Source organism: Nyctereutes procyonoides, unplaced genomic scaffold, assembly GCF_905146905.1.
Source record: "Nyctereutes procyonoides isolate TBG_1078 unplaced genomic scaffold, NYPRO_anot_genome, whole genome shotgun sequence".
NCBI lineage: Eukaryota > Metazoa > Chordata > Mammalia > Carnivora > Canidae > Nyctereutes > Nyctereutes procyonoides.
In genome coordinates this window covers 3,690,229-3,710,353 of record NW_026575051.1, presented here as the reverse complement: position 1 = coordinate 3,710,353, position 20,125 = coordinate 3,690,229, and the positions used below count along the sequence as shown (strand labels likewise).

General features: G+C 45.1%; 1 protein-coding gene across 2 annotated transcripts; it reads left to right on the top strand.

Annotated features, from left to right (window-relative positions):
• Positions 1 to 13,441: 13,441 nt before the first annotated feature.
• Positions 13,442 to 19,857, top strand: RPS10 (ribosomal protein S10). Of its 2 annotated transcripts, none has more exons than XM_055329984.1 (6): positions 13,442 to 13,533; positions 14,371 to 14,520; positions 14,748 to 14,919; positions 16,750 to 16,827; positions 18,925 to 18,980; positions 19,766 to 19,857. In XM_055329984.1, exons 2-6 carry the CDS (start codon positions 14,371 to 14,373, stop codon positions 19,805 to 19,807), a joined length of 498 nt encoding a protein of 165 aa, XP_055185959.1. In that variant the 5' UTR covers positions 13,442 to 13,533; the 3' UTR covers positions 19,808 to 19,857. The 2 variants fall into 2 exon arrangements, with proteins under 2 accessions (XP_055185959.1, XP_055185960.1); XM_055329985.1 differs by lacking the exon at positions 13,442 to 13,533 and adding an exon at positions 13,765 to 13,787.
• The last annotated feature ends 268 nt before the right edge of the window (positions 19,858 to 20,125 follow it).

The following is a 20,125-nucleotide window of genomic DNA, read 5'->3' as shown; positions in this document are numbered from 1 at the left end:
CATGGATGGACCTAAAGAGTATAATGCTAAGTGAAATAAGTCCATCAGAGAAAGCCAGATACCATATGATATCGCTTCTACATGGAATTTAAGAAATAAAACAATTGAGCAAAGGAAGAAAAAACAGAGAGACAAACCAAGACGCAAACTGATGTTACTAGAGTCAGTGGGGGAATGAGGGAAATAGGGGATGGGGCCTACGGAGCACACTTGTGATAAAAAACAGTACGCTTGTCCTGATGAGCACCGGAAAATGTGCAAAATTGTTGAATCGTTGTATTGTACACCTGAAAGTAATTCAACACTGTATATTAATTATACGTCAATTAAAAACATCTTTTTTATGATTTACTTATTTATTTGAGAGAGGGCGTGCATGAGTGAGTAGGAGGGGCAAAGGGAAGGATCCTTGGGTGGCTCAGGTTGAATGCCTGCCTTCAGCCCAGGGTGTGATTCTGGGGACCCAGGATTGAGTCCCACATCGGGCTCCCTGCATGAAGCCTACTTCTCCCTTTGCCTGTGTCTCTGCCTCTCTCTCTGTGTCTCTCATGAATAAATAAATAAAATCTTAAAAAAAAAGAAAAGGGGCAAACGGAGAGAAGATCTCAAGCAGTCTCCCTGCAGACTGTGGAACCTGATATGGGACTCAATCCCACAATCCTGAGATCATGACCTGAGTTGAAACTGAGAGTCAGGCACTTAACCAACTGAGCCACGTAGGTGCCCCCAAAACACAGTCTAAAAAAATAATAATTTTTTTTAAATGTGTGCTGTTTTAACCCACTAAATTTGTGATAATTCATTATACAGCATAGAAAAATGAATACACTGGGAAAACCTATAGATTAAAAGACAGTTTAGGGGCTCCTGGGTGGCTCAGTCGCTTAAGCAACTGCCTTTGGCTCAGGTCATGATCCCAGGGTCCTGGGATTGGGGCCTGAGTTGGGGGGGTCCCTGCTCAGCAGGAAGCCTGCTTCTCTTTCTCCCTCTGTCCTCTCCCCGCCATGCTCTCTCTCGAGTGCTCTATTTCAAAGAAATAAATAAAGCTCTAAAGATAAAATAAAATAAAAGAGAGTTAAAAGACATCAATTTTTTTCTTTCTCATTCTTTTTATTTGTGTCTGTTGTGTGTGTGTGCTACAACACAGATAAATATTGAGGACATTATGCTAAGTGAAATAAACCAGTCACAGGAAGACAAATACGGTGATTCCACTTATTTTAGATACTTAGAGTAGTCAAAACATAGAGACAGAAAATGAATGGTTGTTGCCAGAGGCTTGATGGAGGGGGCAATGGGAAATTATTGTTTAACGGGTATAGAGTTTCAGTTTTGCAAGATGAGAAGAGTTCTGGAGACAGATGGTGGAGATGGTTGCACAACAATGTGAATGTACTTAATGCCATTGAACTGTAGACTTCAAAATGGTGAGGATAGTAAATTTTATATGTATTATACCACAACAAAAAAGTTGGGAGAAAAACATCTACCCCCAAAAGTCATATCCGTTTTTTTTTTCTATCTCATCCTTTTTTATTTGCACCTTTTTCTCTTTTTTCAAAGATTGTATTTATTCATTTGAGACAAAGAGATACAGAGAGAGCATGAGCAGGGAGAGAGACAGAGGCAGAGGAAGAAGCAGGCTCCCCACTGAGCTGGGAACCCAATGTGGGACTCCAGGATCATGACCCTCATGAACTAAAGGCAGATGCTTAACCATCTGAGCCACCCGGGCACTCCTCTTTTTTTCTTTTTTAATAGACCTTATTTTTTAGAGCAGTTTTTTTTTAAGATGTTATTTTTAAATAATCTCTCTCTCTCTCTCTGTGACTATCATTAAAAAAAAAGATTTTATCTATTTATTCATGAGACACAGAGAGAGGCAGAGACATAGGCAGGAGGAGAAGCAGGCTCCTTGCAGGAAGCCCAATGTGGGACTCCCAGGGACCCCAGTATCAGGCCCTAAGCCAAAGGCAGATGCTCAACCACTGAGCCACCCAGGGGTCCCTAAAAATCCTTTATTCTGAGCTAATTTGAGACCTGGAGAAAAGTTGTAAGAATAGTACCAAGAGTTGTCCTATAGCCTCCACTTTTTTCTCTTGGTGTTAATACTTTATCACCAAGGATAGGAAGGTAACACAGGTACAACACAAATTAAACCACAGATCCGACTTTACTTTCATGAATTTTGTACTAATATCCCTTTTTGTTTCCAGGGTCTGATCCAGGATCCCACACTGCATTTAGTTGTTATTTCTCCTTATTCTCCTTCAATCTTTACATTTTTCCTTTTCTTTATGATGCTTATCAAAAAAACTTTTTTAATGAGCAAACCAAAACAAATTAAAAAAAAAAAAAGAACAAAGTTAGAAATCTTGCAGTATCTGATTTCAAGACTTTCTGTAAAGCAACAGCATCGAGGAAGTATGGTGCTGGTGTCAGGAAGAACCACAGAACAGTGGAAAAGAAAAGAGTCCAGAAGCAGATCCACAAATTTATGGTCTATTGATTTTCGACAAAGGTGCCAAAATTGTTCAATATAGAAAGAATAGTCTTTTTAACAAATACACTGGAAGAACTAGATGTCCATTGGAAACAAAAAGAATCTCAATCCTTATACCACACACAAAATTCAATTTGAAATGGATCATAGTTATAAGCATAAAAGTTAAAACGATGTATAAAATTAAGATTTTATTTATTCATGAGAGACACACACACAGAGAGGCAGAGACACAGGGAGAGGGAGAAGCAGGCTCCATGCAGGGAGCCGGACGTGGGACTCGATCCCGGGTCTCCAGGATCACGCCCTGGGCTGAAGGTGGCGCTGAGCCACCTGGGCTGCCCCTTTTTCTTTCTTTCTTTCTTTCTTTCTTTTCTTTCTTTCTTTCTTCTTTCTTTCTTTCTTTCTTTCTTTCTTTCTTTCTTTCTTTCTTTCTTTCTTTCTTTCTTTCTTTTTTTGAAAGAGAGAAAGCAAGAGCAAAGACCAGATGGAGAGGGAGAAACAGACTCTCAGATGAGCAGGAAGCCTGACTCAGGCTCCATCCCAGGACCCTGAGATCATGACCTGAGCTGAAAGCAGATGCTAACTAACTGAGTCACCCAGGTGCCCCCACAAAACTTCTAAAGGAAAACATAGAAGGCTATCCTTGTGCCCTTCAGGTGGACAAAGATTTCTTAGATGGGAAACAAAAAGCATAGTTGTTAAAAAATTAATAAATTAGGGACGCCTGGGTGGCTCAGTGGTTAAGAGTCTGCCTTTGGCTCAGGATGTGACCCCAGGTCTGGGGATCAAGTCCCACAACAGGCTCCCTGCGAGGAGCCTGTTTCTCCCTCTGCCTACATCTCTGCCTCTCACTCTGTGTCTAAATAAATAATATCTTTTTAAAAAATTAATAAATCAGACTATTAATAATTGATTAATTAATTTAAAACTTCTGGTCTTCAAAAGACATTGTTTTTTTTTTGTTTGTTTGTTTAAAGATTTATTTATTTGTTCAGAGAGAGCGAAAGAGGCAGAGACACAGAGAGAAAGAAGCAGGCTCCATGCAGGGGAGCCCAACGCGGGACTCGATCCCTGGTCTCCAGGATCACACCCCGGGCTGCAGGCGGCGCTAAACCACTGCGCCGCCGGGGCCGCTCTTCAAAAGACATTGTTAAGAAAATGAAAAGACATGCCACAGAGTAGCAGAAAATATTCATAATACATATATCTGAAAAAAGTACTGCCATCCAGATTATATAAATAACTCCTACAATTCACTAATAAGAGGAAAAGTGATCCAGGTTTAGAAATAGGTAAAAGACTGCCCATATACTTAAAAAGTAGTTAAAATAGTAAGTTGGTTTTTTTTTTTTTTGTATAAATTTTATTTATTTATTCGAGAGAGACCACAGAGAGAAGGGCAGACACACAGGCAGAAGGAGAAACAGGCTCCAGGCAGGGAGCCCGACATGGGACTGGATCCTGTGTCTCCAGGATCATGCCCTGGGCTGAAGGCGGCGCTAAACAGCTGAGCCACCGGGGCTGCCCTTAAAACAGTAAGTTTTATGGTATACATACTTTAATGCAAAAAGAAGGGGTTAAGAAAACCAAATGATTTTATATTTTTAAAGATTTAATTAATTAATTGATTGATTGATTGATTGATTGATTTGAAAAGAGAAACAGAGTGAGTGTACCAGCGGTGAGGGTGGGGGGCAGGGGAGAGAGAGGCAGAGGGAGAGGGAGAAGCAGGCTCCCCACTGAGCAGAGAGCCCACAACACTGGGCTCCCGGGACCCTGGGATCATGACCTGAGCTGAAGGCAGCTGCTTGAGCAACTGAGCCACCCAGGCGCCCTTCATATAAATTTTAACACAGCTCTTTTATTTATGTAACCTACCAATCCCACTCCTGGGTGTTTACCCAAGAGAACAAAGGCATATATCCATACAAAAACCTGTATACTAATGTTCACAGCAGCTTTATTCATGATAGCCAAAAACTGCTAACAACCCAGATGTCCATCAAAAGCGGAGTGTAGGGGCAGCCCCGGTGGCCCAATGGTTTAGCGTGGCCTTCAGCCCTGGGGTGTGATCCTGGAGACAGTGGATCGAGTCCCACCTCAGGGTCCCTGTGTGGAGCCTGCTTCTCCCTCTTCCTGTGTCTCTGCCTCTATCTCTGTGTCTGTCATGAATAAATAAATAAAATGTTTAAAAAAACACACACACAAAAGCGGAGTGTATAAACATCCAATATATTTGTTCAATGGAATACTACATAGCAGCAATAGAAATAAAATACTGAAACAGGCTAGAGTGTGAATAAAATTTAAAACCATTATGCTGAGTGAAAGAAGCTATTCATTAAAAAAGAATGATTTCATATGATTTCATTTATACAGAAGTTTAGAACAGGGAAATTTAATCTGTAGTGACAAACCAGAGCAGTAGGGACTCCTGGGTGGCTCAGCGCTTGAGCACCTGCCTTTGGCCCAAGGGCCTGAATCTTGGAATCCTGGGATCGACTCCCACATCGGGCTCCCTGCATGGAGTCTGCTTCTCCCTCTGCCTATGTCTCTGCCTCTCTCTGTTTGTTTCTCATGAATGAATAAATAAATAAAATCTTAAAACAAAAACAAAGCAGAGGGGCAGCCCTGGTGGCGCAGCGGTTTGGCGCAGCCTGCAGCCTGGGCTGTGATCCTGGAGACCCGGGATCGAGTCCCACATCGGGCTCCCTGCCCTGCATGGAGCCTGCTTCTCCCTCTGTCTGTGTCTCTGCCTCTCTGTGTCTATGAATAAATAAATAAAATCTTTAAAAAAAAAAAAAAACAAAGCAGAGCAGTAGTTGCCTGGACTCAGGAGTAAGGGAGGAGGGTGGAGTGTAAAGGAGCACAAGGGAATTTTTTTAGGTGATACAAATGTTCTTATATCATGATTGGTGGTTACATGACTGTATATATTCATCAAAACTCATCAAACTGCACACTTAAAATTGGTGAACATTCTTGCATATAAATTATACCCCCATAAAGTTAACTTTTAACCTAGGCGAGACTGAACTACAGTGTCTAGAGATGCACACGTAGGTGACAAAACTCCATGGAAGTGAATACTATGAGCCAGGCTGGTGGTCACTGTGGGAGAAAGCCAGGAGCTATACCTGGAATGGGGTGGTGAGGAGGGGCTGCTGGTTACAACAAAGTTCTGGTTCTTGACATGGATGGTGGTTACAAGTGCATTTGCCTTATAAAAATTCACGAAGCTATACTTTTATTTTCTGTAATAATAAATAATTAAAATAATGATAAATATTAAATAATGAATAAGTACATATTTATTATGATTTATGATTTTTTAATTTGTTTTTAAAAAGATTTTTAAAAAATAAAATATGATTTTTTAATTTAAGTTTTTAAAAAGATTTTGTTTATTTATTTACGAGAGAGAGAGACACAGAGACACAGGCAGAGGGAGAAGCAGGTTCCATGCAGGGAGCCTGATGTGGGACTCGATCCTGGGACTCTGGGATCACACCCTGGGCTGAAGGCCAACACTCAACTGCTGAGCCATCCAGGCATCCCAAAATACGATTTTTTAAAAAAGATTTTATTTCTTTGAGAGAGAATTTGCACAAGCAGGGGGAGGGGTAGAGGGAGAGAGAGAAGCAGACCCCTGCTGAGCAGAGAGCCCTACTCAGAGCTCCATCCCAGGACCCTGAGGTCACAACCCAAGCTGAAGGCAGATGCTTAACCAACTGAGCCACCCAGATGCCCCTGTTTGATTTTATTTTACAATGAAATAGTAAAATATAAATTGAAAAAATTTAAAATGACACTAACATTTCTTGAGTCCTTCTCATGTGCAAGGCACTGCTCCAAATGCATCACTTGTATGAACTCTTAGAATCCTTCCCACAATTCCACAAGGTTGGTACTATTATTATTTCCAGACGACAGATAAGGAAACTGAGGCATAGAGAAGCTAAGAGATAGGCCCAAGGCGCCACAGTGATAATGGGAGCACTGGGATTTGCAACAGGCTGAGTAGGAGTCTGTGCTCTCAATTGCAGAGGTAGAGAGAGGCTCCAGTGGGAGCCAGAGAGGAACTCTCCAGATAGGGGCATGGCTATCTTGCTTGTCCTGGTGGCCTGTGCTGAGGAAGGAAGCTCATTAGGGAGAGGATATCGAGCTGGGAGTTTCAAAACCAAGATGCATCACCAGCTTCATTTATTAAGAAATCTTTACCGAGCCCCTCATGTGTGCCAGGCACTGTCCCCGGCTGCTGGGATACCCGCTCACCAGCTTCACTTACTGCTGGCAGAAATCCCTGCCCTCGCAAGCGTCAGGTTGTCCACCTGTAAACAGGTACCCAAAGATGTAATTAGTCAGCTAAAAAGAAAAGGAAGTATGAAAAGTGCTCAGAGGTTTATGGGTGACAGGGGATGAATCAGACCTTGACAGCAAGGTAAGATCATCTCTGCAGCAGCAACAAGAGCAGGGATGCAAGGCAACAGATCCAACAGGCTGAAAAGTGGCAATCCTTGACCTCTGCCTACTGTTTTCACCTCAACACTGATCATTATCAAATAAATTGGGGAGGGGCGCCTAGGTGGCTCAGTCAGTTAAGCTTCTGCCTTCAGCTCCTGAGATCAAGTCCCACATCGGGCTCCCTGCTCAGTGGGGAGCCTGCTTCTCCCTCTCCCTGTGCCCCTTTCTCTCTCTTTGTCAAATAAGTAAAATCTTTTTTAAAAAAATTTTAGGGTTGCCTGGGTGGCTCAATAGTTGGGTGCCTTCGGCCCAGGGCATGATGCTGGAGTCCCAGGATCAAGTCCTGCATTGGGCTCCCTGCATGGAGCCTGCTTCTCCCGCTGCCTGTGCCTCTGTCTCTCTCTCTTTCTCTGTGTGTGTCTCTCATGAATAAATAAATAAAATCTTAAAAAAAAAAAAACCTAAAACTAAAAAAGAATTTTTTTAAATGAAACAAATAATTTGGAGAAATAATCATGGCCGCTCCAGGCAGGTGAGGTCCGAGGAGCTGCTCCAAACAATGACAGGCAATAAGGTGATAGTCACTGAGGGAGAGGTTTCCATAATACAGTTCGCCCATGTGGAGGAGATGGTCAGGTTCCACTTAGAGGAGAAATTCCACCGTCAGCCCCATGGCACCAAATGTGGGTGACTCGTGCATGCATGCATGCATGCATGTATGCATGCGTGTGTGTGTGTGCACGAATGTGCTTGTGCATGCATGTGTGTGTGTGTGTGGCCAGGAATGTATCAGCAGCCATTTACCTACATATCACAAACTCACATATGTTGTGGGAGCTATAAATGAAAAATCACAGCACAGATGGCTCTTTTGAGGAGGTTTCTTCAGGAGTGGGAGGAAGTAACAGGCTACAGGATTAGAAAGCTATTCTAGACGTGGTGAAGGGAGATGTGGGGAAATGGTGAGGCCCACGGTGTCTGCTGGGGAGGTGTGATTCTCTGCTGTTATAGCCAGTGCCTCAGCCTACCTGGGCCATGAAAGGGCATGTCTGCCCTGTTCCCCGATACTCAGAAATAGAGGCCACCATGCTGGCCATAGAGGGCACTGCTCCCCAATCTCCCTCCATCCTTGCAGCGACACAGATTCTGCTAAAAACTCCAGCACCTCAAAAGGAAAGGAACTGCAACTAGAAAATCTTTACAAGCCATAGTTTACTTATTTCCAACGTGCAGCTCCCAGGGGGCCCCAGGGCCCCAACCCTGACTTCTGCAAGAGTACTCAGGAGTTTAGAGATTCCTCAAAGTTGGCGGTTCTCAAGGCTGGCTGCTTCAGAAACTGCTGCTGCCCCACACCCATGTCCACCAGAACATTCTTGGCAGTTTTACTTACAGAGGCCAAACACTGGAAACAACTTAGATGTCCATCAACTGGTAAGTGAGTAGGCAAATTGTCATATAACTATACAATGGAACATCACTCAGTAACAAAAAGGAACAAACTGCTGATGCCTGTGATACGGCTTCTCACAGACCTAATGAGTCACGAGAGGAGGGGTAGTCAGACACAAGCAGATACATTGTGCTATCAGGTCAGAATAGGTGGCCCTGGGAGTGGACATGGTGAGTTGACTGGAGACTTCTGGGGTCTGGTCACATTCCATCTCTTGATCTGGATGGTAGTTCATGTGGATTTATCTACATTTATCTACATTTATCTTCACACACACATTGAAATACATTGAGCTGGAAGCTTGAGAGTTGTGCATTTTACATCTATTACACATCAAGAAAAATGGAAAAATAAAATACTGACCCCTGGGTTCCACCCCGGGGCAACTGACTAAATTGGTCTAGGGTGAAGCCTGGGTGAATGGATTTCTTTAAACCTGCCAAGGGATTCTAACAGGCCACAGGGGTGAGCCCCAATCCCAGGAAGGCCAGAGTCCTTCCTCTCGCTGCGCTGAGTTCTCCACTCCCTGCCTCTGCCCTTGGCCCCAGCAAAAAGTCCCCATTGCAGAGAGGCAGCCTAAGGCAGCAGTCAGACTCCAGTTCTATCACCTCTTACTTCTGTAACCTAGCAAGAAATATCTATTTCTCTAAGCCTCAGATTCAGGTTTTTGGTTCTTTAGGGTTTCTGCATCTTTAACATGTGGCAAGAGATAAGCTTATACCTTATGCACAATATTGCATGGGAGTAGTCAAAACAGTATAGATCTTTATAAAGTTAATCTTAATCTCCTTAAAACATACATCTGATCCTGTCACTACTTTTTAAGATTTTATTTTTATTTTTAAGTCATTTCTACCCTCAATGTGGAGCTTGAACTTAAAACCTTGAGATTGAGAGTCACATGCTCTACTGACTGAGCCAGCCAGGCGCCCCCTGTCACAACTTCTTGAAACCTGTGGCTTTTTCATTACACTTTAAATAAACTGCAAACTCCTTTCTGAGGCCACTTTAGCCTGTCGGGGTGTGCCTTGTTCACCATGTCCGAGCCACGCTGGCTGCCTTTCAATTCAAGCACTTCTCTGCAATACAGCCTTTCATAGGAGGAGCCTGTCCCCAGCCTGTTCTCAACTCAAGCTCAACTCCTCCACAGGTTTCAACCTCCTCACTCCCCATTACCTTCTTTCTGTCACCACACCCTGGTCATTTTCTTCATAGCTCCCAGCACATAATAGAGGTTGTGTTGCTTGGTGTGGGACTCGTGTGTGCTCCTGCCCCCAATGCTTCCCTACCATCTGGCCCAGCACCAGGTGCTCCGTGCCTAACTGCTGAATGGAATTCAAGTGAACCCAAAGATGTACTGTCGTCAGAGAAGTCTTCTGTGAAGTCAGAGAGTATTACTGTTCGTCCTCCTTCCCTACTCAATAACCTCTAATCTCTTCTGCTCCCCATGAGGTTGCTGTTTATTCTGGAAACATTTATTAAGTATACCTAACGTGTGAGACATTGCGCTCACTGCTGTAGAGGACAGAGAGAGAAAAGCATGGTCCCTGCCCATCAGCAGGCCCTATCCAGGGAAGGAGACACCCACAGGAATACCATCTACCGGTATTCCCAGCTCATCAAAGGGTGAGCTGGGAAGTTCTGTAAGGTCCCTCCTCACCCTCTTCTCATTCCACACCCTCTCTAGATGTTCTCATATCCTTACACGTTCAGTTGATTCCCTCACCTAATCTAACCCAGCTCTGTCCCACAGGACAAATTCTGAACTTTTTATCTAAAATTATACTGGGGTTGGATCACTATACTGCACATCTGAAACTAATATAATACTGTAGGTTGGGGATCTCTGGGTGGCTCAGCAGTTTAGTGCCTGCCTTCGGCCCAGGGAGTGATTCTGGACTCCCAGGATCGAGTCCCGCATCGGGCTCCGGGCATGGAGCTTGCTTCTCCCTTTGCCTGTGCCTCTACCTCTCTCTCTGTGTGTGTCTCTCATGAATAAATAAATAAAATCTTTTTAAAAAAATACTATAGGTTAACTAACTGGAAATAAAATTTTAACTTTAAAAATAAAAAAATAATACTCGTATTTTCACCAGTGTGTCTCATAGGCACTAATGCAACAAATTCTAAAACTGAATTCATCTCTCATAAACAATTTACTGGTATTTTATAGAAATAGAAGCTTAGGGCAGCCCGGGTGGCTCAGGGGTTTAGCACGGCCTTCATCCCAGGGTGTGATCCTGGGGATCCCCGATCAAGTCCCGCATTGGGCTCCCTGCATGGAGCCTGTTTCTCCCTCTGCCTGTGTCTCTGCCTCTCTATGTGTCTCTCATGAATAAATAAAAAATCTTAAAAAAAAAAAAAGAAATAGAAGCTTAGCTTATTGAGGAAATGATGTTGAGATAGCAGTTAACATTCAGAGGGAAAAATTTTACATCAGAAAACACTCTGGGAAGATAAAAGATCTAAACATGGGTATCCCTGGGTGGCGCAGTGGTTTGGTGCCTGCCTTTGGCCCAGGGTGTGATCCTGGAGAGCCAGGATCAAATCCCACGTCGGCTCCCGGTGCATAGAGCCTGCTTCTCCCTCTGCCTGTGTCTCTGCCTCTCTCTCTCTGTGTGACTATCATAAATAAATTTAAAAAATTAAAAAAAAAAGATCTAAACATAATTAAGTCACAAAAAAGACAATATTTTTGAAAGTGAACAAGGGAGTCATTGGAGGTTTTAAGCAGGGGAATGACATGGTCTGATATTGTAGTGGGATCACTCTAGCTATTATAAGGGAAGAGACTTGAGAGATTCAATTTCAGTCGAGGGCATTCCATTATTGCTGCTAGGAAGAAAGAAATCCTACCTGTCTTTTGCTTTTTAGATCTTCTCTTTATTTTATTGCTGTTTTTCTCTTTTGTTTTTTTTTAATTTTTAATTTTTTTATGATAGTCACACACAGAGAGAGAGAGAGAGGCAGAGACACAGGCAGAGGGAGAAGCAGGCTCCATGCACCGGGAGCCCGACGTGGGATTTGATCCCGGGTCTCCAGAATCGTGCCCTGGGCCAAAGGCAGGCGCCAAATCGCTGCGCCACCCAGGGATCCCTCTCTTTTGTTTTTTGATATGCTGCAATTTCATTATGATGTTTAGGCATAAAGTTATATATATATTATTTTTATGTTATTTGGAGGTTTTTTCTTTGTGGGGATGGGTATGTTTTTATGTAATCCAACTTGGATTTGGTGAGCTCAGTGAATCTGAAATGTGCTGTTTTCCAATAATTCTGGAAAATATTCTGAGGGTCTCTCTTACATTCTATATTACTTACATTCTCTATTATTTCACTATGAGACTTCACTTAGACATACAGGAGACTTTCTCTATCATTCGTATCTCTTACCCTTTCTTTCAGATATTCCATCTCTTTTCTTTTTTAAGATATTATTTATTTACTTGACAGAGAGAGAGCCCATAAGCAGGAGGAGCAGCAGGCAGAGGGAGAAGCAGGCTCTCAGCTGAGCAGGGAGCCTCACATGAACTGGATCCCATCACCCTGGGAATCTGACCTGCCCTGAAGGCAGACGCCCAACCATCTGAGGCACCCAGGAACCCCCAAATATTTATTTCTATATAGTAAGACCACAAAAATATTTGAAGAAACTAGGTTAATATTTACATAATCTTGAGATGGGTTAAGTGACTTTTTAAGCATTGTACCAAAGTCTGAAGCCATAATGATTTGGATATGAAGGAATGTGAAACTTCTACTTCAAAATACCATGAAAATCAAGACAAATGAAAAAATGGGGGAAATTTTTGGAAAAGTATGTGACAAAGGATTAATAGCTTTCATATGTAAAGAGTGATTTCAAATCAACAGGAAAAAACTTTCAATAGGAAAACTGAACGTGGAAATGAACGATTTATTAAAGAAGGAATACAAATGCCTAAAAAGAAAAATGTTGAGCCACAGATGTAATCAAAACAAGTAAATTAAAAGAGCAATGAAATTAATATTTCTTATTTATCAGACTGGCAAATATGAATAAGAACATTATCGAATCCCAGCAGGGTTAAAAGGGAAGTGAGCCTTGTTAATAACTGCTGACTAGAATGAAATGGGTGATGCCTTCTTGGAAGTCAATGCGGAGTGTGTAAAAAATGTAAAAATGTGTGCTTTGTTACTCAACAATTACGACTCGCAGGAATGCATCCTAAGGAAAATATATTGGGACAGTTGTGCAAATATGTGTGTAGTATCGTCACCTATAATAGTGAAGGGTTTTAAAATATGTATCCAGTCATAGTGTCGATCAAACTATCCACCAGTGGACTCCTGTCATTACCACCGTAGGTATTTTTTTTTTTAATTTTTATTTATTTATGATAGTCACAGAGAGAGAGAGAGGCACAGAGACACAGGCAGAGGGAGAAGCAGGCTCCATGCACCGGGAGCCCAACGTGGGATTCGATCCCGGGTCTCCAGGATCGCGCCCTGGGCCAAAGGCAGGCGCCAAACCGCTGCGCCACCCGGGGATCCGGGGATCCCCACCACCGTAGGTATTAACACGAAAAGAGATTCCTGGGGTATCGGGAAGCGGAAAAGCAACGGTCACCAACCACACCTTACGTAATGGGCGCGCGAAACAGCCCGGCTTTGTTAAATACGTACAGGTCCTTGCGCGGGTGCATCTGAGCTTGGAAGAGCAGATACCAAAATGTTAAGAGCCATTACATTTGGCCTATAGGATTCTGTTTTCATCTTTTATTATTGTTGTTTTGTCTGTCCTGTCTCCGTTCAAAGGACACCCATCACTTCCGTAATAATAGGTTATCGGTGGGAGGTAAAGGAGCAGCGCGTTTCCGAAGCGCCAGTCCCAGCACGGAGGCAACCGCCTTCCGCCCGGCGCCAGGCTCACAGGTGCCAGCGTCCGCTCCACGAACGCGTGCCGCGGGGGCGCTCAGGGTCCGCGGCGGCCTGTCAGGCACCGCCGAGGCCACCCCAGGCAGCCCGCGGGTCCTCGCGGGGGGGCGGGGCACGCCAGCCCGGAAGAGACGCCGCGCCGCGCCGCGCATGCCCCTTCCTTTCCAACCCCGGTCCGGGACGTAGCAGGCGCCGAGGTGAGTTTCTCCGTGGTCCGGCTCCCATCGGCGTCCATCCTGGCTCTCCGGCTGTCGCAGTCGCTGCTCCTCCCCGCGGACCGGGCCGGGGGCCGCTCTCCCGCTCCTAGCACGCCCGTTTTTGAGTAGTGAGGGGGCCGGGGGCGCCCGTCGAGGGGGTAGTGGGGCTCTAGTAGGAGAGGATTGGCGTCCGGTCGGCGGAGGCCGAGGAGGGGAGGTGTGAAGCCCTTGTGTGGCGGCCAGCCTCAGGCGAGGTGAGGGAAACTGCGCCTCGTTTGCCCGCTCGCCGCGGGCCGCCTCCTTGCCCGGCCCCGGAGCTCTAGTTTGAGGGAAGAATGGAAGGGGGTGAAGGTGCGGAGGCCTCGGCCCTTTGCATTTGGGTCCGCGGCCTGCCACGAACGGAGGCCCCTCCAGACCCTCCCTGCGTCCCCGAAAGTGTGCCGCGCGCGCCCTTCCGCGCTGCGTACAGTTGCTGATCCTCCCCAAGTGCCCCGGGGTGCGGGGTTTGCGCCCGCGCCCCCCCGGCCCGTTACTCCTCCGTGGGTCTGGAGTTACCGCTCCGAGGTCTGGAGCGGACGGCAGCCCTGCCCCTGTTTCTGCTCCAGTGTCACGGCAACTGTCTTCTCATGCGTCTCTGGGGAGTGGAGGAGGGTCACTGGCGGCGTTCCGTTTTGCAGGGTTTCAAGATCTCCCTGCATGTTTTCTGTGCTGTGGTTTGAGGTTTCAGCTCGTTGGACGGGGTTCGGGGTGATCGTGCTGGAGTCTTGCACTTAGTTCACCCCGCTGGCCCCTAGCTGCACTGCTTAGAAACGCTCCGGATGATTTGCTTCATTCCAGATGTTGATGCCCAAGAAGAACCGAATCGCCATTTATGAGCTCCTTTTCAAGGAGGGGGTGATGGTGGCAAAGAAGGACGTCCACATGCCCAAACACCCTGAACTGGCCGACAAGAATGTGCCCAACCTTCACGTCATGAAGGCCATGCAGGTAGCCTGGGGGCTGCTGGAGTGGGGTGCAGATGGAGGGATTTTCCACTAAACTAGAGGCAGATTCCAAGGAGAGGTCAGGACAGCCAAGCAGCTTTCTGCCTCCAAGGGCGCTGAGGTAGATACACCGTGAAAACTTGTCTGTGCAACGTAGCTTCCTTTTGCACTGAGTTGCTAGATTGAAGTCTCTGCTTGTGTCTTGACCGTGGTTTTCTTTCTGTCTTACAGTCTCTCAAATCCCGAGGCTACGTAAAGGAACAGTTTGCCTGGAGACATTTCTACTGGTACCTTACTAACGAGGGTATCCAGTATCTCCGTGATTACCTCCACCTACCCCCCGAGATTGTGCCTGCCACTCTGCGCCGCAGCAGACCTGAGACCGGCAGGCCACGGCCCAAAGGTATGTCGCCCGAATAAAGACCTGCTCTGCAACTGCTCTTTCTCAGGAAGGGTGTATGTGAAACTGCGGAGGGCAAAGGAGGCCTTAGGATACACCATTGGGGTCGGCGTTAGAGGAGCCCTGCATGCAGGACCTAGGCCTCGTCCTGGAGCCTCTGTCCCCTGACATGGGACTTAGACTTGAAATGGAACTGCAGTCAGGTCAGGTCCTCAAACCATCCCAGGAGATCCCATTAAGCACAGAATATAGTCTGTGTCCAGGCACATGTGGTAGAGTATTGAGTAACTGGCAGGACAGAGCAAAGCTGTTTGCCACATGTGAAAGAAATGGAATGGAGATTTTTCTAGAATTTATTGGCGATGGGAGCAAAAATAATCAGAAGTCAAATAGGGAAAAACGGATGTGTGTATGATAGTGTGAAAGGATGTGCTTGTGGGGGGATGGTGGATTACTTTCTGGCTCAAGACCATTGCTGGCTCACAATTGTGTTTTATCAAGGTTATGGTTCTCTTTCCCTAGGTTCTGAAAGAACTTGTTACAGGAGCTTGATAGGAGGAGTAGTCTGTGGGCTTGGGTGATGAGGTGCAGAGATTCCTAAAAACAGATGATCACCAAGACTGTCTGGGTCCCGTAGGGAGAAGCTTGGTAGCTCAGGAATCTGTATTTTTTATGAATTCTCCTTAGGGGATTCAGGTGGTTAGGTGGTGGGGTTATGTATCTGTAGAGCAGAGGTTCTCTGCTGCATCTTGGAGTCTCTGGGGCAGTGGGATGCCATTGTCTGTGCCCCTACAGATTCTGATTTTGTTGGCATAGATGGAACCTGGCATTTATTTTAGGTTCAATCTTAACTTCTTGGGCTGAAAAATAATAACATAATTGACCTTTGAAACAGCTCAGGGCCTGGGACACCTGTGTCGTCGTCCGTCTCCCCCAACCCTACCCTCATAGTCCAAAATCCATGTATAACTTGAGTCTCTGAAAACTACTAACAACTTGCTATTGACCAGAAGTCTGTCTGATAACAAATAGTGGATTGGCGTACAGTTTGTACATCTGTTTTTTTTTTGTACATCTGCTATATACCCTATCTTTATAATAGAGAAGATAACATTATTAAGAAGATCATAAGGAAAATAGGTTCATTGTACTACTATAATCTCCTTGATCAAAAAGGTCATGAACCCATGCATTTCAAACCTGTCTTGTTCAAGATCGACTACAGTTTATGTTCTAATCATGTGGACTCGAAAGTAAAGTTGGCAAGTTTGCAGGGTAACTAGGAAAAATACCAGATTAAATTTCTAGTGTTTACGATAATGTTTTAAAAGTATTTTATAGGTCTGCCTATATATATTTCCACACCCTAGTGAGGTGTGTGGAGAAGCCCAGGGCAACTGGAGAATTCTTGGTGGCCTCTGTATTTATACACTGACTACTGGAGTTGGGGCTTTGCTGTTTGCACAAGAGATTTTCCACTTCAGAGTTGAGTCAGGTTCAAAATTTGGGCTCTTTAGATGTTTGTGGAAGTGGTTGGATTGCTTGATTTGCCAAGTAATTGGAAAGGGTGTGTATGTTGAGACACAGTAGAAAAAAGGCAGTCCTTTTGCAGATGGATGGCATTTTCATTATGAATGTCCTCGACCTTTGAGGAGCTAGGGTCAGTGATTGACATTTCTAGCAGACAGCTCAGGATCTAAGAGTTGTGTCCCTTTAACCCATCATAACTAAGTTGCTGCCAGTGAGCATAAGGAGAGCAATTCCACTTTTCTTGGCCTGAAGGCAACAGAGTTCCCACATCGCCTTACATCCACAATGTGGTTTAATTTATAGGTCTGGAGGGAGAGCGACCTGCAAGACTGACACGAGGGGAAGCTGACAGAGACACCTACAGACGAAGCGCTGTGCCCCGTGAGTAAAGCATCTCTCTCAGGGGCTTTGGGGGAGAATCTCTGGGTTCTCGGTCACCCTGACTGGGGTTCAGCCCTTGGAAATGCCAAGGTGACCAGGAAGGATTCGTAGTCTCCAGGCCATCTTCAGCTGGAGTCCTCTATGTCTCTTACCTGGTGCAGGTATTTGATGGATGGGATTAAGAGACAAGCCCCCTCACTGGGGATACCAAAGGCCTAAGTTAAAGACCTTTAACTAGAGCAGCACTGAAAACTCAGGAGAACAACATGCTTTTCTTTGTTTTCTGGTTGTATTCCTGTGTCCCAAGCTCATTGAGGGCAGGGCCCGTTTATGTTATCTTTGTTGTTTTCTTTCTTTTCTTTTTTTCTTTTCTTTTTTCTTTTCCTTTCTTTTCTTCTTTCTTTTCTTTCTTTCTTTCTTTCTTTCTTTCTTTCTTTCTTTCTTTCTTTCTTTCTTTCTTTCTTTCTTTCTTTCTTTCTTATTTTTCTTCTTTTGTTGATTTTATTTATTATTCACAAGAGACACAGAGAGAGGCAGACAGAGGGAGAAGCAGGCACCTCGCAGGAAACCCGATGTGAGACTCGATCCCGGAACTCCAAGATCACACCCTGGGCTGAAGGCAGGTGCCAAACCGCTGAGCCACCCAGGCATCCCTATCTTTGTTTTCTTAATGCAAAAATAGTTAGAAATCTTGTTCTTAAGTAGCACGTGTTTGTATTGACTTGGAATAACAGATGTTTGTTCTTCAGTCAACACATACTGAGTGTCTGACTTGCCAGGTTGTGTTCTAGGGGTTGGAAAGGCAGTAGTGTGCATAACAGACAAAAGACCTTTCTAGTTGAAATTGTAATTTAGTGGTAGGAAACTGGTAAGCAAAAATGAGTATATACTATGTCCATGGTGTGGGTGCTCCAGGGAAAAATTCAAGTGCAGATGGTGCAATTTTCAGTGGGGTTTTCAGGGAAAGCCACAGAAATGTGATTTAAACACCTGAAGGAAGGAGTCAGCCAGTGGCTGTCTGGGGAAAGAGCATTAAGGCACCTGGCTTGTTAAACCAGAAGACAGCAGGAGAGCAGATGGAGATACAGGTCCCTAGCTCTGTGGGCAGACTTGGGATTTTAGAGTCTGTGTCTTTGTTGAGAAGCAGTTAACTGTGTTAAGAAAGCAAGGTGGGGATCCCTGGGTGGCGCAGCGGTTTGGCGCCTGCCTTTGGCCCGGAGCGCGATCCTGGAGACCCTGGATCGAATCCCACATCGGGCTCCCGGTGCATGGAGCCTGCTTCTCCCTCTGCCTGTGTCTCTGCCTCTCTCTCTCTCTGTGACTATCATAAATAAATAAAAAAAAAAAAAAAAAGAAAGCAAGGTGTAAAATAAAAGTGAGCACTTGACTATGTTACTGGGTAGTGAGAACAAATTTCTCCAACGATCAGACTAACTTGAGAGAAGGTTAACGGTGGTTCTTACTAGAAGTCCCACATGGGAGTTAGAGAGTGGTTCTCCAGAGAATGTAAGATTGGACCTGAGCCTCAAAGTTCTAAAATGTTATTTCAGTATGTAATCTGTAAATACTAAGATACTTCCCATCCTCTGAAGTCTTGAAATGTTAGATGTATTTTCACACACCTCAGTTTGGACTCTTTCTTGCCATATAGGTCAGGGCAGCACTGGGTCTTTTCATCTTACTTGTTCCCTGCTGTGGTCACCACAGGTTTGCTTTTGGCTTCTGTGGGCCTTTTTGTCCTTTATCTCTTCCCCTGTCAGTTAGATGCTTATCTGAAGCATGTAACTCGATGGAAGTGAGGGTCTTCTTTGGCCACATAGAAGAGCATATAATCTAGGCTTTGTGGTCTGGGCAGCCTTCCTGGAGGTGAAGGTTTACGGGTGAGTTTTGAAGGATGACTTAAGGGAAGCTGCTGGGGGGTGGGGGGGCAGAAGTGGTTCATGGGGTGTTTCCCACCCTTGGGTGTAAGTTACTTGTACTTCATGCAGTGTATTTGCTGACATGGCTTTTTCTGCAGAATTAGGCCAGAGGCTTATCTTCGCTTGGTCTGTAATAGATGATATCATATGATGACTGAATTGGTATTTCTCCTTCCAGCTGGTGCCGACAAGAAAGCTGAGGCTGGGGCTGGGTCAGCAACTGAATTCCAGTTTGTGAGTATCCCTATTTGCTCTCCATAGGTGGTCACTGTTCTGGTCTCAGCCCTGGGGTCTGCAAGTTCTAGGGGTATGGTATGGTGTGCTGGATCCCACCCCTCCCCCAAAAAAACCCATGTTTCAAGAGCTTTTACATTAAGATACAGTATGCAAACTTTTATAAATACATAAGTTACTAAAATGAGTTCCCCACATCAATACTACACGTGGCATAGTGGTAGCTGCTTCATTAATGAGCATCATAATTATAACTCTTAATTTCATGAACTAAAAATTAGGGTTATGCATGACAAGCTGGAAATTGAATGAGCTCTAGGTCCAGGATGGTGTGGGGCCAGGTCCTTCATCTTCTTCAGGGCTCAGCCCCTCCATGCTGCAGTTTCCTCATCCTGATCGTGGTAGCTCTCTTGAGAACTTGTGAGATTAATTATATAGGGTGAGGCATATCACTGTTGCAGCAACAGCTGTCCTGTGGCAGGTTTCAGAGCGCACCAGTGTTGTCTGAGGCCTCATTTGTGAAAAGATGTGTGTGGCAGACGGGGTCTCGTCCTGTGCTGGGGGTGCGTGTGTGTGTATATAAACGCTCTTGAGTGGGTATCTATATTCCCATTTTACAAATGTGGAAACCGGCCTAGAAAGTGAACGTAGCCTCGTAGCCAGTAAGAGGCAGGACTGGAATTTATGGCCTGAACTCTGAGCCCCTATATTCAGGGCCATGTCCTGTGAGAGTGAGGCTTGCTGCCTGGCATGCTGCTAATGCTGATGTATGTTTTCTCTTGCAGAGAGGCGGATTTGGTCGTGGACGTGGTCAGCCACCTCAGTAAAATTGGAGATTGTTTTGTGTTGAATAAATCTATAGCCAGAAAAACATTAATCTTGTGTGTCCTGTTTGGTTTGCATTTTGTGGCCTGAACAGGAGTAAGGATCAGAATGTAAATGGGCAAGATTGGATCCATTTAAGGAGTTGCCTTCATCCAGGGTGGCATCACTTGGCCACTGTGAGAACTGCAGGACTTGGCTCAGACGCAGGCCCTCTGTTCCAGCACATGCTGCCCTGTTGAGTCTGATCCAGTGTGGTTACCATCTGGGGGGTGATTGGGGAGAGCAGGGCATCCTCCACTAGGCAGACTGCACTTGTCCAG

Bases quoted from the DNA above. Each gene is read 5' to 3' on its own strand.
- RPS10 (XM_055329984.1), top strand. From the start codon at position 14,371: ATGTTGATGCCCAAGAAGAACCGAATCGCCATTTATGAGCTCCTTTTC. The intron at 14,920-16,749 runs GTATGTCGCCCG...TTTAATTTATAG, and splicing joins CGGCAGGCCACGGCCCAAAG to GTCTGGAGGGAGAGCGACCT. The intron at 16,828-18,924 runs GTGAGTAAAGCA...TTCTCCTTCCAG, and splicing joins CAGACGAAGCGCTGTGCCCC to CTGGTGCCGACAAGAAAGCT.